This window comes from Ovis aries, chromosome 3, assembly GCF_016772045.2.
Source record: "Ovis aries strain OAR_USU_Benz2616 breed Rambouillet chromosome 3, ARS-UI_Ramb_v3.0, whole genome shotgun sequence".
Taxonomy (NCBI): domain Eukaryota; kingdom Metazoa; phylum Chordata; class Mammalia; order Artiodactyla; family Bovidae; genus Ovis; species Ovis aries.
The window spans coordinates 208,240,058-208,257,962 of NC_056056.1; the positions used below are offsets into that span (position 1 = coordinate 208,240,058).

General features: G+C 42.1%; 1 protein-coding gene across 1 annotated transcript in view; it reads right to left on the minus strand.

Moving 5' to 3' along the window:
- Positions 1 to 7,352: 7,352 nt before the first annotated feature.
- LOC114108764 (antigen WC1.1) overlaps positions 7,353 to 17,905 on the minus strand; it is a 64,269-nt gene continuing 53,716 nt past the window's right edge. Inside the window, exons 14-20 of the mRNA XM_060413468.1 lie at positions 13,585 to 13,626; positions 13,183 to 13,497; positions 12,899 to 12,931; positions 12,224 to 12,352; positions 11,747 to 11,836; positions 10,758 to 10,895; positions 7,353 to 7,881 (exon numbers count right to left, since the gene is read on the minus strand). Of these exons, the coding sequence (XP_060269451.1) occupies positions 7,736 to 7,881; positions 10,758 to 10,895; positions 11,747 to 11,836; positions 12,224 to 12,352; positions 12,899 to 12,931; positions 13,183 to 13,497; positions 13,585 to 13,626 (893 nt within the window). The 3' untranslated portion in view covers positions 7,353 to 7,735. The remainder of the gene's footprint in view (positions 7,882 to 10,757; positions 10,896 to 11,746; positions 11,837 to 12,223; positions 12,353 to 12,898; positions 12,932 to 13,182; positions 13,498 to 13,584; positions 13,627 to 17,905) is intronic.

Consider the following 17,905-nt stretch of genomic DNA (forward strand, 5'->3'; position numbering starts at 1 on the left):
TCTTCACCCCAAGCTGCTCCCTCATGTCCCACCTTGATTCTTCTTTGGGGCTTGGTTGATTCCTAGCCACCATGACTGACTGACCAACAACTAGATCTAAACTTCTGTTTAAGAGCGTTCACAGCTGGCGCAGCTCCTCTTCCCTTTACACCAGTCTGTGCTGACAGTTGTGCTTCCATTTCCCCATTTTTGCCTCTGAGCATCTTGACCTTCATCCTGAAACAGCTCTCCTTTGCTCTGAGTTAGTCAGCTCATCATCTTTGATCTTATTTTTACATTCCACCAATCCTGTACCAATGAAAAAGCAGCATGTACTTTGCAAACCTCTTCTGTTTCTTCTTGATTTCCAGAACAAATCTGATTCCTGGATTTAGTTCTCCATGTAGTTAATTAAATTCTTCACCTTTGAGTAAGAAATAATTTGGCTGAATTTTTTTTTCCTCACCTGAAGAAAATGGCAAGTTCAAAACCTATCTCCTTGCGACCATGTAACCGAAAGGTATATGTGAGGGGTCCGGCTGCTAACCACTCAAAAGCCAGTATAAAGGCCAGGTTGGTGCAAAGGAAAGTTTGTTTTATCTCAGATGCTGGCAACTGGTGGGGATGGTGGTGGACATCTGTACAAGGGCCAACTCTGCCCACCCCATGACAAGAAGAGGGTGAGAGCTTCTATAGACAGAGCTGGAGTTGGGGGAGGCTATATGCAGAAACAGCACAGTCATCTCTAACAGGCATCTTCAAATTGGTCATCAGTGGTCTGAATAGCATCATCTTGGTTGTTTTCAGTTCAGTTCAGTTGCTCAGTCGAGTCCAACTCTTTGCGACCCCAGGGGCTGCAGCACATCAGGCTTTCCTGTCCATCACCAACTCCCAGAGCTTGCTCATACTCATGTCCATTGAGTCGGTGATACCATCCAAAACACCCATGGGTTGTTTCAGGTACAGTTAATCTTTTGTTCCCATTGCTTTCCGGTCAGTTCTCAGAACTGTGGGTGCTCAAGTCCTGGGTACAGTGTGGTCATCATGTAGTCACTGCTCCACCTGGTGTTCTGTATCTATAAGAAGCTCCCAGGACATGGCTCAGAATATCATCCATAACCCTTGAGAAAGAACTAAAGGTCCTTACTGTGCTTAATGACTACATTATTATTATTTAGTCTCCTCTGACTGTTTACCTTTGTTTCCATGTTTCTCGCTTCTCCAATTAAACGTATTCTTTGACTAAAGTTTTCCACAGGCAAAAGGCAGGCAGAAGACACGGTGAGGGGCAAGGATCATAGAGTCCTCTCTGTTTCAACCACAGCCATAGGGGTCCCTTGGGACTTGGAAGGGGCTGGAGCAAGGAGAGGCTCTGGAGAACACGCTTCATTAACTTCATGATTAATCCACCTCTGTTCAGAGCTGATGTAATTACCAACTGCAGAGCTATTGAGCTCTTGTGGGTGGTGATTCTTAAACTACTGAGACCTAAGGTTAATGCCTCTGGGGTGGCACTCAGAGTTCAAAGCCTGAGTGATTGCTCAGACTCAAAGTCTATGAACTGAGGCTCTGTTGCATGTGGAGCTTTGGTGCAGCTGAGTCCTGGCCGCAGACCAGCCTAAGAACACTGGAAACACAGCAAAATGTGTTCCTCCTTTAGCATCAAAGACTCTGTGAACAGATCTCTTTTCCTTGTCATCGAATGCTTCCCAATCTGGGCATGCTATCCAAGGTGCCTGCGGTCTGCGGGCATTGTCTGAGGCCTTGCCAGGGCCCAGGATTGGAGCGAGGCCTGTGCCTGTGTATAAGCTCTGTATTTCCCCTCTCTATAACTTAACAGATGTTCAGCTAATATTTATTGAATGGCTGAGTGGCTCTGTACTAAATGTTGAAGAGAAATTGTCTTAAATATAAAGAAATCTTTCTGAGAACATCACTTAGCTAATTTTTTTGTCTTAAAGGCATATGTTTCTTGCAATTAGCAAGATTTGATTTTCACAAACAAGCAACTTATCACCAACAAATATGTCACAACGAACACTGCAAATCTCTATCTCTAAGGATACACAAGAGAAACCACAAAGTACCTACATATGGCTTCCTAATAAGTCTTAATCAAACCCAACTGAGGAGACAGGATATTCATATGGTTTGTCATTGGCAGTTTTTTTTTTTCATTAAAATCACACAGCAATATCAGAGGAAGAAAATTTGCAATTAAAAAAGTACAGCTGCACCATCAATATGGCATAAGGAAGGAGATGAGGGGCCAAAAGATTTCTTTGGCTTAAAACAACAGAAAGCTTAATTAGTCTTTAAGTTTTTGAAGCAGAGTCCTGTTGGGCTGATCTTGAAAGATCATGTGGAGACCAGGACAACTCAACTGTTCTGCACAGCAGTTAGAACTGAGAACTGATAATTTTGGATAATGTTGCTCTTTGAGTCCCTTCTTATTACTTTTTGTGAAAAATGTAGGTTTTTACATTTTTGTTGCCACATGGGTCACATAAAACATCTTAGAGAGACAACAGTATATATACTACAGTGATAACAAGTTAATTCCAATTACGTGCAAAAGCTCTACCTTTTTATCCTCTTCTACACATTTTGTTTTTGATGTCAATTTACCTCTCTCTATACTGTATACCCACTAACAAAATATTTTTCTCTATAGCTATTTTAATACTTTAGACTAAAGCTAACTGGTTAGCACACTACCATATTACAGTGTTAGAGTATGCTGAATTGGATTCAGTATTTACATTTACAAGTCTGTGCCTGAGGAACTCCGCCCACGGCAAAGGTCATGAGGAAGGAGGCTTGGCATAAGCAAAAGGCATGATCAAGCCTCAGGAAACCCCCTCTTCCCGAGCATCTACCCCCAAAACCAGAGTCTACCTACTTTACTGTTTTATGCTCTCACCTATACCTCTTACTTTACGGGGGGCTGACCCCCACTATCTCTCTCGGGGAAGGAGTTAGCTTACAGCTCCAAGTCAATAAAAATTCCTGGGCGTGACATGAGTGTTTCAACTTAGGAACTCCTCTGAAGGTTATCTAGCCTGCCTGTAGGGGTTCGTCAGGCCACATGTGATTGTTTACAGCCTCCCAATCATGAGAGGCATGAGATGTTTTAGACATACTAAAGGCAGATTCTTTTGGGAAGTTGGAAATTGTTAGTATAGTGGGTTGGTTAGGAATTATATTGGTGAAGGGTTTTTCATTTGTTGTGCCAATAATTGCTGCTAATTCCCTGCCCTGGGTGTGACAAGGGTGTCTCAAGTCAAATCTCTCTGCCAGCAGACTAGCTTGTGTGACAGGATTATCCATACTCCTGCCACTAGGCACATGATTGTTTACTACCTCTCAGTCATAAACAGCACAGAGAGCTTGGAGTATTTTGAAAGTCTTAATTAGCATAGGGCTTTTCTCATTGTTGATTCGATGATTGCCACCAGGCCTCCATATCCTTAGGCACCTGGGAATATATTAATCAATGTATTTGGAATATAGAAAAGGAAATATAGTAGTTTTTGATGTTAGCAATACTAGACTTTTTGAGTTAATGAATTTTCTTTTTGTAATAGATCACTGTACTTTGTTATAAATCACTGTGTCCTTGCTATGCAAAAATGTAACTTTATCACTATCTTAAGACTAAATAGATCTTAAGGGGAACATTGGTGAAAGCATTTTCATTTTTTGGGCTGATGTTTGCTGCTAAATATACATATTCCCTGCCCTTATAATGAATATAACTAGCATGTAGGAGAAATAAGTATTAACATTTAAGATTAATCATGTTAACCTTATGTTAAATAAATTCCTTTCTTGATTGTAACCCACTACACCCTCACCCTATAGGAATGCAACTTTATTTGGAGGGTGAGGTTTTCTTAAACCAGGGTTTAAGAAAAAACACTCTTGGAAAAAATAAGTTTTTTGGTTATCAAAGAGAAATGATCATAAAATGTCAGCAGGCCTCATGGGCAGAAGATGATGTAAAACCCCTAAAACCTTTTTTATACATTTATGTGAAGCATCTGATTTTGACAAGGGTCAGGTCTGTTGACCCCCGCATGACTCTGGATTCATCCCTACATGTAACAAAAGGTATATAAGCAAACCTAAAAAATAAAGAAATGGGATCAGTTTCTAGAAAGACTGATTCGCCCATGTCGTTTCTTTCTTGCTCCCCGTTTTTCTGGCTGAATTCCCTTCTGGAGCGTGGGTGCCCGCCACATCTACTTACTTGCCCCGGTTTTTAAGTTCCATATGAGAAGGAGCCCAAGGAGGGGCACCTTCCAATATTCAAGTGGCACCGGTGGCCCAATGTATATGGTGCAAATTCCTTGTCTTGGAATTTTATTGGTATACCACGTAAACCAAGTTATTCAGCCTCTTTTTCTCTCCTACTATTTTCTGGCGGAATTACCATCTGGTACGTGGGTACTAACCAAGCCTACTAATTTTGCCTGGGCTTCTAAGATCGGACTAGGGAGGCCTCAGTGTCTCCTCTCCTTCGGGAGAATGGAAAGACGCCTGTGGCCTACGTAGGTGGTAATTGGTATTCCATGTAAACCAAGTTATTCAGCCTCTTTTTCGCCGCTAATTTTCTAATCTCTCTCTATATGTAATTAAATAAGTTTTTTCCTAGGATGCCGATTCCGTCCCCACCTTGGAATTACCCTGGATCCACTGGGGAAGGACCCAGGCAAGTATGTTGTATACTTCTAATTCTTTCATATAAAAATTAGTCCTCAGCAATCTTGTAAGACAAGCCTAATGTTGGTGAATTCCATCAACTGTTATTTTCTTCAACAGGATAGTCATGATTTGACTTTATATTGGGAAAGTCTATATCATCTTCATTTATGAAAAACAAACTTCCTGAGAAAATTATTCTTGGTTGGTAGTTTGTTTGTTTGTTTGTTTGTTTTCCATAAGACTGAATATATCATCCTTTCTCTCCTGGACTGTCAGGTTTCTACTAAGAAGTCCACTGATATTTTAAGGGAATTTCTTTCTTGTGAGCATTTACTTTTCTCTTGCTGCTGACAGAATTCTCTCTTTGTCTGGATTACATGTAATGTGTCTTGGGGATGATCATTTTGAATGAACTCTGAGGAGTGACCTATTAGCTACATGAACTTGGATGTCTAAATCTCATCAGATTTGGGACTTTTCTGGTATTATTTCTTGAAGTGCAATCTCTGTCCCTTTCTCCCTCTATCGCCTTCCAGGACTCCAATAATGTGCAGGTTGTTTCTGTGAATGTTGCCCCACAGTTCACACAGGTTCTTCCACACTTGTTCATTCCTCTTTTCCTTTGTCCCCTGGCTGGGTAATCTCAATGGTCCTGCCTTCTGAGTTACAGAGTCTTCTGCTGTTGTTGATGCTCTAGGCAGCATTTTTCATTTTATTGCATTTCATTCATTGTAGTCTTAAGCAACTGATCCAACCAGTCCACCCAAAAGGAAGTCAGTCCTGAATATTCATTGGAAGGACTGATGCTGAAGCTGAAACTCCAATATTTTGACAACCTGATGCAAAGAACCAACTCATTAGGAAAGACCCTAATGCTGTGAAAGGTTGAGAGAAGGAGAAGAAGGGGACAACAGGGAATGAAACAGTTGGATGATGGCATCACTGACTCAATGGACATGAGTTTGGGCAAGCTCTAGGAGTTGGTGCTAGACAGGGAAGCCTGGCGTGCCACAGTCCATGGGGTCACAGAGTCAGACATGACTGAACCACTGAACTGAACTGAATCTTAAGCATCTGAATTTCTGTTTGGTTCATTTTTCTGTTTTGTTCCTTCTGTTATTCTCTTTGCCTCACTGCAAAGCTTGAGGGATCTCAGTTCCCCTAATGGCATTGAATCCAGACCACGGCAGCAAGTGCATCAAATCCTAACCACAAAACCTTCAGCAAACTCCCTGTTTACTTCCTTTTTCATGATTTCTATCTCTGTTTAAAAAAATTAAGAATTTATTCTGTGAAGTAACACCCTAGCTCAACAATTACTGAGCTCTAGCTCAACAATTACTGAGCCTAGGCTCTAGGACCCACAAATCACAAGTAGGAGGCGGTGCTGCAACCCCTGAAGCCTGGATGCCTAGAACCTGTTCACAATAAGAGAAGCCCTAGCATAAGAAACCTGCTGCCCACAAAGAAGAATAGTGCCTGCTTGCTGCATTTAGAGAAAGCCCATGTGCAGCAACAAAGACTCAGTGCAACCAAAAATTAAAAACAATAATAATGATGATGATAATTTTTTAATCTTATTTTCTTCATATAGTGTCTTCCTGAATTTAATCGTTTATCTGTGTTTTCTTGGAGTTCACTGAGCTTCTTGGCATGTGTGCCTTATTTCATCATATGTCATCTATTTCATCACTTCCCAAGTGAATAGCCATGTGAGCTGCCCTGGAAGAAGCCCTGGGCATCTTCCCATCCCCAAGCACAGCCTAGAACTATGAAGAGTGCAAGCGTGAGTGTAGGGTGGAGCCCTAGAAACCACCCAGAGTCATCAACCAAGCAACTGGGTGGGTCCAGCTCACAACCAGGCCAGCACTCTCAGGTTTTATATTAGTTTAGCAGCTTCTCCAGATGTCCACAATGGAATTGGCCAGGGGGTGGGGGTTCAGGGGTTTTGCGGGGGTAGTGCTGTATAAACATAATTTTTACTTTGCCACTTCTTCATGACACCTCTCTCTACCTTGAGGAGTCACAGCAGGATCCCAATTACATTTTTGGCAGTAACCAGATTAAAGCAATCTTGAAAATCTGAAAAATAGATGTTTTCAAAGAAGCCCCTTGGTCTGAAATTCTTCCTCCAAGAGATCAGTCATGTCAGATGCCTCCATCCATATCTCTGAAACATAAATAGCCAAATGTTCCTGATCTTTCTATCTATCCATTCTTCTGGATCCTCTCTGCCTAGGTCTCTACTTTCTTGCCCTCTTGTTCCACCTGAATACAGGGTGTGGGTGAGCACCAATTTGCCCTCCATCAACTTGAAGATGTATATGAACTGATATAATTCACTTAGAAGGAGAGGTCCTTGGAGAGACAAGAAATAGCAGCATCCTGAAGAAATAGTAGGAAGAGATGGAGAGGAAATAATGGATTTATAAAGACTGGATAATCAAAAAGACATGGGAGACGAGCAAAGAGGTGTCTGTATCCACTAAAGGAATAAATGAGAGATGAAAAAGGAAGAGGCAGTTATATACAGTGAGATTTTTAATTGGCCTGTGAATATTGAGGCAGGATAAGGAAAGCTGTATCCATTCTCTCCTACCAGCCAACCTTACACTTTGAAGCTCACACCTAGTCTGGTGTTCAAGAACAAGCTACAAACTCAGAGATGTTTAGAACTGTTTTTTATTTTTTCCCATGAGTTCATCTTGTTAGGAAGGGGTGTGTGAATGTAGACCAAGTTTACATTCTTTTCTATTTAAGAGTGACCTGGAGCACTTGTGAGCATACCCTCATTAGCCTCTGAGATAGGTGAGAAAGCAGGTCAACTCACTCATCTTGGATTTCCTTTGAGGAAGATGGCATTTGAGGACTAATCCTCTAAAAGCATTTGGCATGGAACTTGCTAAATTAACAGCACAGCAAAAAGTTAATTTATTCAGAATATTTCATTTTGAGCAATTTTCATATGACACAATTATGGGTCAGCACTACTCTATTGAAATACAGGCAATTAGAATATCTGAGGCTTCATCTCAGATTTGATACAGCATCATGAGAAAGTCACTGGGGATGTTCCCAGGGCACTGAGTTCAACATCATCGTACCCAGCATCCCCTTTCTTCCCCTGGAGCAGCCAGAGGCTCTCTTCTCCTTCCCCAGGATCAGCAGCCTCTCTGGAGAAGTTCAGACAAGAGCCTGAAATAGAAAAGAGAAGTTTGATTAGAACTGAGACACGAGGATGGGACAGAACCCTCTGGTGGAAGGTAGTCATAAGCAAGTGCTTATGACAAAGCATCCCTGCGCCCCAGGTGTGGGGAAGGAGGCTTAGGCTATTTCACATAAGTTCCAGTGAGGATGGATCCCAGTTGTCCTCTCAGATCCAGTTCATGTGGTCTCCTGGGCCTCAGTGCATGTGGAAATCCTGCATCACAGGAGACCTGTGCTCAGGAGCTCTGAGAGACCTGCTTCCAGGCAACACAATACCAAGGAGATGCCCAGCAATGGTAAGAATCATAAAAAGGAATTTAAATGTTCTCCTTTCACAGGGGATAGATGCAAATTCACAATAAGAGGGAGACTGGAAACAGGAAAAATCTGAATTCCTCACTCACAACCCAAGTCTGCTCTTAGTTGACTTGACTCCTGTTCCCAAATGTCCACAAATAGTATCACAGGTGCAGCCACAGTTATCTCCTCCCCAGGAACTACACAGGCCCTCAGATGGAGAAACACTCTTTTCTAGACAATGAGTGTCTTCTCACAGCTACTGAAATATCAGTTTATTGTGATCCACACAGTCAAAGGCTTTGGCTTAGTTAATAAAGCAGAAATAGATGTTTCTCTGGAACTCTCTTGCTTTTTCAATGATTCAGCAGATGATGGCAATTTGATCTCTAGTTCCTCTGCCTTTTCTAAAACCAGCTTGAACATCTGGAAGTTCATGGTTGATGTATTGCTGAAGCCTGGCTTGGAGAATTTTGAGCATTACTTTGCTAGTGTTTGAGATGAGTGCAATTGTGCATTAGTTTAAACATTCTTTGGCATTGCGTTTCTTTGGGATTGGAATGAAAGCTGACATTTTCCAGTCCCATGTCCACTGCTAAGTTTTCCAAATCTGCTGGCATATTGAGTGCAGCACGTTCACAGCATCATCTTTTAGGATTTGAAAGAATTCAACTGGTATTCCATCACCTCCACTAGCTTTGTTCGTAGTGATGCTTCCTAAGTCCCACTTGACTTCGCATTCCAGGATAACCAGATCTGTGTTAGTGATCACACCTTCATGATTATCTGGGTCATGAAGATTTTTTTTGTATAGTTCTGTGAATTCTTGCAACCTCTTCTTAATATCTTCTGCTTTTGCTAGGTCCATAATATTTCTGTCCTTTATTTTACCCATCTTTGCCTGAAATATTCCCTTGGTATCTGTGATTTTCTTGATGAGATCTCTAGTCTTTCCCATTTCATTGTTTTCCTCTGTTTCTTTGCATTGATCAGTGAGGAAGTCTTTCTTATCTCTCCTTCCTATTCTTTGGAACTCTATATTCAAATGGATATATCTTTCTTTTTCTCCTTTGGTTTCACTTCTCCACTTTTCTCAGCTATTTGTAAGGCCTCCTCGTGGTTTAAAGGCCTCTAAGGAGGCCACTTTGCCTTTTTGCATTTCTTTTTCTTGGGGATGGTCTTGATCCCTGCCTCCTGTACAATGTCATGAACTTCCATCCATAATTCATCAGGCACTCTGCCCATCAGACCTAAAGCCCTGAATGTATTTGTCACTTCTACTGTATAATCATAAGGTATTTGATTTAGGTCATACCTGAATGGTTTAGTGGGTTTCTCTATTTTCTTCAATTTAAGTCTGAATTTGGCAATAAGGAGTTCATGATCTGAGCCACAGTCAGCTCCCGGTCTTGTTTTTGCTGACTGTATACAGCGTCTCCATCTTTGGCTGCAAAGAATATAATCAACATGATTTTGGTACTAACCATCTTATTATGTCCACATGTAGAGTCCTCTCTTGTGTTCTTGGAAGAGGGTGTTTGTTATGACCAGTGTGTTCTCTTGGCAAAACTCTATTAGCCTTTGCCTTGCCACATTTTGTACTCCATGGCAAAATTTGGCTGTTACTCCAGGTATCTCTTGACTTCCTACTTTTGCATTCCAGTCCCTTATAATGAAAAGGACATCTTTTTTAGGTGATAGTTCTAAAAGGTCATGAGAGTCTTCATAGAATGGCAACTTCAGCTTCTTTAGCATTACTGATTCAGCGTAGACCTGGATTACTGTGATATTGAATGGTTTGCCTTCATTTATGTGACAGTGCAAAGATATTATTAAAACACTTGTTCCACATTTGAATTTGGTTCAGTTCAGTTCAATCACTCAGTCATGCCTGACTCTCTGTGACTCCATGGACTGCAGCACACCAGGCTTCCCTGTCTATCGCCAACTCCCAGAGCTTGCTCAAACTCATATCCATTGAGTCAGTGATGCCATCCAGCCATCTCATCCTCTGTCATCTCCTTCTCCTCCTGCCTTCAATCTTTCCCAGCATCAGGGTCTTTTCTAAGGAGTCAGTTCTTCACATCAGTTGGCCAAGGTATTGGAGCTTCTATTTCAGCTCAGTCCTACCAATGACTATTCAAGATTAATTTCCTTTAAATTGACTGGTTTAGGGTTAATTGATAAGTTTCTCTTTTGTCCATGACACAATGCTTGTCGGATAGTTCCTTGACCAGGGTTGAACCTAGGCCCTAGCAGTGAAAGTGCAGAATCCAAACCTCTGGACCACCAGGAAATTCCCTAATCTATAAATCTTCATGCAAGTATATCACATATAAAGTGATAAGTTTATGTCACATTATGGAGATGTAAATGCCAAAAACAGAGTGATTCCTCACTCCTTGCAAGGAGTCTGACAGCATTAAATATGGCATGTGGTCAAGATGATGCTACCAAATGTATGAGATTACCTATATTTTGAATCTCTAGGGAGGCTGGGCATTGAGGAGCACAAATTCACTATTTCCAGATAGAAAGATTGCAAGAGATCAACTGACCCCACTCACCGGTCTGAGAGGACCTCATCCCATCGTCCTTCTCTGGGAGCACTTCCTCCTTGCTCCCCTGAGAAGTAGGAGGAGTTCCAGGCACTGGTACTTCTTCAGCATCATCATAATTTTCAGCAGGGACATCAGTCCTCTGATCTGGGGGTTCCAAGAGCAGACAAGGGAGTGTATGAAACTGCAGTAAGTGGGTTGTTCTGGGGAATACCTAAGATACCTTCTGACCCAGAGTTTCTGAGTTTCTGAATAGAGGCACCAGTCACTCTTTGTTTCAAAAGACTTTTTTCTCTAAGACCATGTTTCATTTTGATGTGTCCATAAGCCAAAACATGATTTTACATATCTTATTATTTTCTGATGGAAACTACATATCTCAAAGCAACTCTTCCACCCTTGAGCATTGCTAAAGGACTTTGACAAATTGTGCTTTACAGTTGTTATGTTTTTAAAACATTGTGTGCTGCTGGTGATTCTGGACACAGAGACATCACAGAACAGCCAGAGAAGGAGAAGGACAAACCCCATCTGGACACAAGGGATGCCTCTGGTCCACCAATGGAAAACCATCCCCCTTAAATCTCCTCTGAGGGAAACTCTCCTCCCCAAAGCCCAGCTGAGGCTGGTCCACCTCTCATTCCTGGAGCGGATCTGTAGTCACTGTTGTCCTCACCATGTCTGGTGTAAAACGGCAGTTTAGTCAGTGAGAAATCTGATGGGAAAGCCTCATGTGGAGACAAACATCACACAACACACAGAATGAACCTCCCCACACCAACGGGATCTGTGTTAAAGCTGAGAAGGGACAGGCTTGGCTTCTGCAGTGTAGACAGAGGCAGGGAGATCACAGGGCTCTGAGAGGACATCCTGCCCCTTTGGAGGAGCTGTCTCTATGAGCCTAGGGCACACATGGGGTCTGCAGATGCTGAGAAGATGTGCACAGCCAGTGGGTGGTGACAACCAGAGATTCCAGGAAGGTAGACAGAGGCACTCACTTGGGCTGCCTAGACCTTCCTTCTGTGTCAGAACGTAATCGAGCTCCTCATACACAGCTTCAGCAAGAGCATCTTCATAGCTAGATAAGGCTGAGAGATCACTCAGCAGGTCAGAGAAGCTTCCCAAGATACCCCAATCCAGCCAGCCCACCTTCATCTCCCTGGTGCTCACATGGGGGCTTCCAGGACCTCAGCATCATCTCCTACCCCATGCACCATGTCAGTGCCTTCTCCCCTAGTCTGACCCTGATTACAGCTCAGCGCCAACTCTGTCTGTTCTCACAGGAGAGGCCAAGACTTATGAGAGTTCACACCCCAGTCCTAAGAACCTCTGTATACTCAGCCCTTAGAGCTCAGCACGGAGCACATGGAGTCTGCAACTCAGAACAGTACCTGGCCCAGGTTCCCCTCCTCACACCTGTGCCATCTCCAGCCTGCACACACTCTCCCTGGTCCCCAGGTCCCCATGAAGCCCACCTCTGCGCTCTGCTCTCCATCTGAGCAGCTGAGTCACCAGGATCATGAGGACCAGGAAGAGAAGGGCTCCCAGGATGAGGCAGAGGACCCCAGGCAGGGAGAAGATGCCAGGGAGAGAATTTGAGGTCCCTAAGGAGAACAGGAAAAAGGGCTGGAGATAGTCTTGGGCACAGAAAAATCTCCTGTGTCAGCATTTTCAGGAGCTCCAGACAATGGCGTCTCAGCCTCAGACAGTGTCAGGGCTCCCCCGGGTCTCGTCCTGAGACAAGTCAACTCCACTCTGGCCAGTGTGGCCCTGAGGCAGAGCTGGGGATTGTCAGGGAGCTTCCCTGCAGAGACAGCCTCTGAGGACCCAGCTCATGCCCTCTCCTTGGGCTTCAGGAGACAGAGCATCAAACAGTCCTGGGACCCGCACCTCACTGATGAGGAGCAACACACAGGGGCAAGTGGGAGTTCCTTAGATTCTCCAACATGGGAACCAGACTTCCTTGGCCCCGGGCATGAGAACATTTGGCAGTGGACATCAAGGCAGGGGATTGCCCAGTGTAATGCCCTGGCTGCTCCCCAACAGCCACGGCTCCTCAGACTCTTTCCTCTTCTGAGTTGTCAGAGAGCCCACAGAACAGGTCCCCAGTATTTGAGTATTCTCCCCTGCCCATGGATGGATCACAGTACCTGCTGTAGTCGGGGGCAATGTTGTCCTTACACCTAAAGAGAAAAACAGTAGTGTGGGGAAGAAGAATTGGCCAGAATGCAGGCAAACCTTTTCCCTCCTGAGCCTGAAATCACCCCTCAGTCTCCACAACATCAGTGTCCCATCCTCCCAGCTCCCTCGTCCTAGATCAGAGCCCCAGGACCTGGACACTGTCTGAATACAAACTCCCCACCACCCCTGGTCCAGCCCACTGCCCCTGCACTGCCCCAGCTCACCCAGGGTGGACCCCGAGCCCCTCACTCACCAGAGCACCTCACACCAGCGTCCTCCTCATGCTTGCAGTCGCTCTGGCCCCAAGGCTCCGCAGCACAGTCCCACAAGGAGGATTCCCGGCCCCCACACCGCACCTCATCCAGCCAGATGCTCCCATTTCCAGGGCCGAATGTCGCAGCCTGCACGGCTTCGAGGGCCTGGCCACAGCCCAGCTGCTGACACACCACCTCGGCCTCTGCCAGGCTCCAGGAGTCATCGCACACAGTGCCCCAGGAGCCGCTGTGCCACACCTCCACCCGCCCTGAGCACTCGCTGTCTCCTCCCCTGAGCCGGAGCTTCTCTCTGTCTGAAAAGGCAGCAGCCCCTCCTGTGACTGCCCTGGTGGGAGGAAGGAGCCCCTGGGAGCCACAGGGGAGGGGGCAGGCTGATGTACCTGTGCAGGGGGCAGCAGTTGGACATCTCTTGGGTCTTCTTCCTACAAACAATAGGGAAACAGTGGATCAGGAACAGCTGAGGGTGGTCCTGTCCCCACATAAGATTATCTAAGGTCCATGGCTCAGTACAAATGGCAAATGAAAACACAGGCTCATTATTTCCTGGGCTGAAACATTCACTGCATCTGATCATGAACTGAAATTACTATAAATATTTACTTGTTTATCAGTCTTCACACCCCACAGCAAATATAAACACAGCCATCTACAAATGTACACACACTCCTCTGAATGAAAGTTCCATTAGAAGAAGGACCTTATATATCGTATATGTGCCATGTTTCTGCTATTAGGACAGTGTCTGCACATTGTGTGTACTCATTCAACAAATATCTATGGAAAACCTTTTCTAAATACTTACATAGGGGCTTGAAAATATTTATTAAATGAATAGACAGATAAAATTCAGTGAAATAACATTTCTTTTTTTAAATTCATACTAAACAGTGAAATAGTAATCCAAATATAAATTAATGGTAACAGTCTATGATAATAGTTCACATTAAAAATAATCAGTCCAGAAGCACAGAGTCAATTTATATTCAAAATCTCATGTACATAATTTTAATGGAAAAGTATTAAATAGTTTATAAACTACTCTTACCTATTATTCAGTGTGACAAGTGGGCAAGTGAAGACTACTGTTGTAAAAGGAAACCCTCTTTTCTAAATTTATTTTTAATTGGGAGATAATTGCCCCACAATGTAGTGTTGGTTATGTGTGTGTGTGTGTGTGTTAGTTGCTGAGTCATGTCCAACTCTTTGCGACCCTATGGACTGCAGCCCACCAGGCTCCTCTGTCCATAGAATTTTCCAGACAAACATAGTGGAGTGGATTGCTATTCACTTCTCTACTGGATCTTCCCTACCCAGGGATCAAACCCAGGTCTCCCGCACTGCAGGCAGTTTCTTTGCTGTCTGAGCCACCAGAAAAGCCCGTAGTGTTGGTTAAGAATCTCTTAAAAATGAAGTATACAGGAAAGACTTAGTAGAATTCTGAGAAGACATATGGACACATATATGTACACACTGAGTAAGCCAGAAATTTTTGCAATAGTTAAAAAAAGCCTACTGAGGAAAATTTGTATTGAGAAGATGCAGAAATAATAAACAAAAGACTGAAAATATATATATATATATAAAAGAATTGAAGCTGACAGAAATAAATATAAATTTTAAAAAACAGAAGGGTAAATAGTACCTGTCATAAAGTATCAACATTTATATATTCTTTCCAGATCATCCTATCGAAACTCCTACCCACTCTATGCAGAGAACCTCTGAGAAAACGATGGCAGGACCTCTGTGAGCAGGTTGCTCATTTCCATGATCAAAGACTTTACCACCTCTCAATTCACAGTGTTTAATTGTAGGAAAAACATCATCAATAAAAGGTCTCATAGTTTAATGCCTCTTTGGCCTCCAAATGAAAAAGACAAAGAGATGAGCAAAGAGAGGCAAGGAAGGGAGTGAGCCTCTGCTTTTGAAGTATCTGATCCCACATTCTCTTAGCTATGGGTTTCAGGCAACATCCAGCATACCATTCAAGGTGTACCTGAATGGAGTGTGTGTGTGTGTGTGTGTGTGTGTGTGTGTGTGTGTGTGTGTAGGGGGAGGGAAGGAAAAGAGAAACAGAGAGAGAAATGTTGAAGGAATAAGGTGCTATGGTTTGACTATTTGTCTCCTTCGCCAACATTTATTTATTTCATTCAAAATTTATTGCTGAAATCTCAATTCCCAATGTAACAGTATTTAGTGGGGGAGCCTTCTCAAACTCTTCCAAAAACAGAAGGAAAGAACACTTCCAAATTCATTTTCTGAAGCCAACATTAGTCTGATACCAAAGCCACATAAGGACACCATGAGAAAAGAAAGTTACAGGCTAATACTCTGATAAATACAGGTGCAAAAATCATCAACAAAATATTAGACAACTGAATTTGACAATACACTAAAAGAATCCAATTAAAATAATAAATCTATAATAAACAAAAACAAACAACAAAAAAGTTCAACATTCAAAAATTAGTCAATGTGATACACCAAATAAACAAAATGAAGGTAAAAATCATATCCTCAAAGGACACAGAAAAAGTGTTTGACAAATTCAACATCCACTTACAGTAAAAACTCTTTTACAAAGTAGGTATAGAAGGACTGCAACTCAACATAATTAAGGCCATATGAAAAGTACACAGCTAACATCATACTTGACTGTAAAAAATCAAAAGCTTTTCCTCTGAAATCAGACACAAGACAAAAATGTCTACTCTCACCACTTTTATTCAACTTAGTTTTGGTAGTCCTGTCCAGATCCATCAGGCAATAAAAAGAAAATAAAGATATCCAAATCTGAAAGGAAGAGGCAAAATTGACACTATCTGCAGATTGAAAAGTGAAAGTGTTAGTCACTCAGTCGTGTCTGACTCTTTACAACCCCAAGGACTGCAGCTTGGCAGGCTCCTCTGTCCATTGGGATTCTTCAGGCAAGAATACTGGAATGGGTTGCCATTCCTTCCTCCAGGGGATCTTCCTGACCTAGGGACTGAACCTGGGTCTCTTGCATTGCAGTCAGATTCTCTACCATCAGAGTCATGAGGAAAGAAACTCCCTTACATGATATTATATGTAGAAAACACTAAAGACATCAGCAAAAATATGAGAACGAATACACTCAGTAAAGTTGTAGAAGAAAAATCTGAATACAAAAATCATATGCATTTCTTTACACTAACAACAAACTGCTATGAGAGAAACTGAGAAAACAATTCTATTTACATTTGCATGAAACTGAATAATATACCTAGGAATAAAGTTAACCAAAGAGGTAAAAGATGTACACTGAAAACTATAAACACATTGATGAGAGAAACTGAAGATGACTCAAATAAATGGAAAGATATTCTGTGCTCATGGATTGGGAGATCTAATATTATTAATATGCCCATACTAGCCAAAGCAATCTACAGATTCACTGCAATCCTTATCAAAATTCCAATGGAAATTTTCACAGATACAGAAGAAACAATCCTAAAATTTGCATGGAACCACAAAAGACACTCAATACCAAAGAAATCTTGAGAAAGAATAACAAAGCTAGAGGTGTTATGCTTCCTGATTTTAAACTATATTACAAAGCTATATTAATCAAAACAGTATGCCATTGGTATAAAAATGAACACAGAGATCAATGGAACAGAATAGAGAGTCCACAAATAAACCCACATTTGTATGGTCAATTAATTTTTGACAAAGAAGCCAAGAATGTACAATAAGGAAAGGACAGTTTTTTCAGTAAATGGCATTGGGAAAACTGGACATGCAAAAAAAGGAAACTGAACAACTATCTTACACCATTCACAAAAATTAACTCAAAATAAATTAAAGATTTGATCAAAAGTCCTGAAGCCATCAAATTTCTACAGGAAAACACAGAAAATAAAATCCTTGACACTAGTCTTTGTTATGGTTTTTTGGATTTGACACCAAAAGCAAAGGGAACAAGAGTAAAAACAAGCAGTTGTGATGACATAAAACTAAAAAGCTTCTGCCCAATTAAGGACACCATCAACAAAGTGAAAAAGCAACCTATTGAATAGGAGAAAATATTTTCATATTATATTTCTGGTAAGGATTATTATCCAAAATACACAAGGAACTCATACAACTCAGTAGCAAAAAAACAAACAATCTGATTTTTTTAAAAATGGGCAGAGAACCTGAATAGACATTTTTTTACCAAATACATACAACTTGCCAATAGTTACATGAAAACATGCTCAACACTATTAATCATCAGAAAATACAATTCAAAATCACAATGAGATATCACCTGATATCCTCTAGAAAGGCTTTTATCCAAAAGAAGAAATAACAGGAGTTGAGAATGTGAAGAGACAGGAAAGCTTTTGCACAGTTAGAGGGAATGTAAGTTGAGGCAGCCCCTATGGAAACAGTATTGAGGTGCATCAAAAATTAAAAATAGAACTGCCATACGATTTAGCAATTTCACTTTGGAGTATTTATCTGAAGAAAACAAAAACACTAATTTAAAAACCCAGTGTTCACTGCAGCAACATATGTTCAGTTGCTAGGTTGTGTCCAACTCTTTGCAACCCCATGGACTGCATCATGCCAGGCTCCTCTGTCCTTCACTAACTCCTAAAGTTTGCTCAAATTCATGTCCACTGAACTGGTGATGCTATCTATCTCATCTTCTGTGGCCCCTTTCTTCTTTTGCCTTCAATATTTCCCAGAATC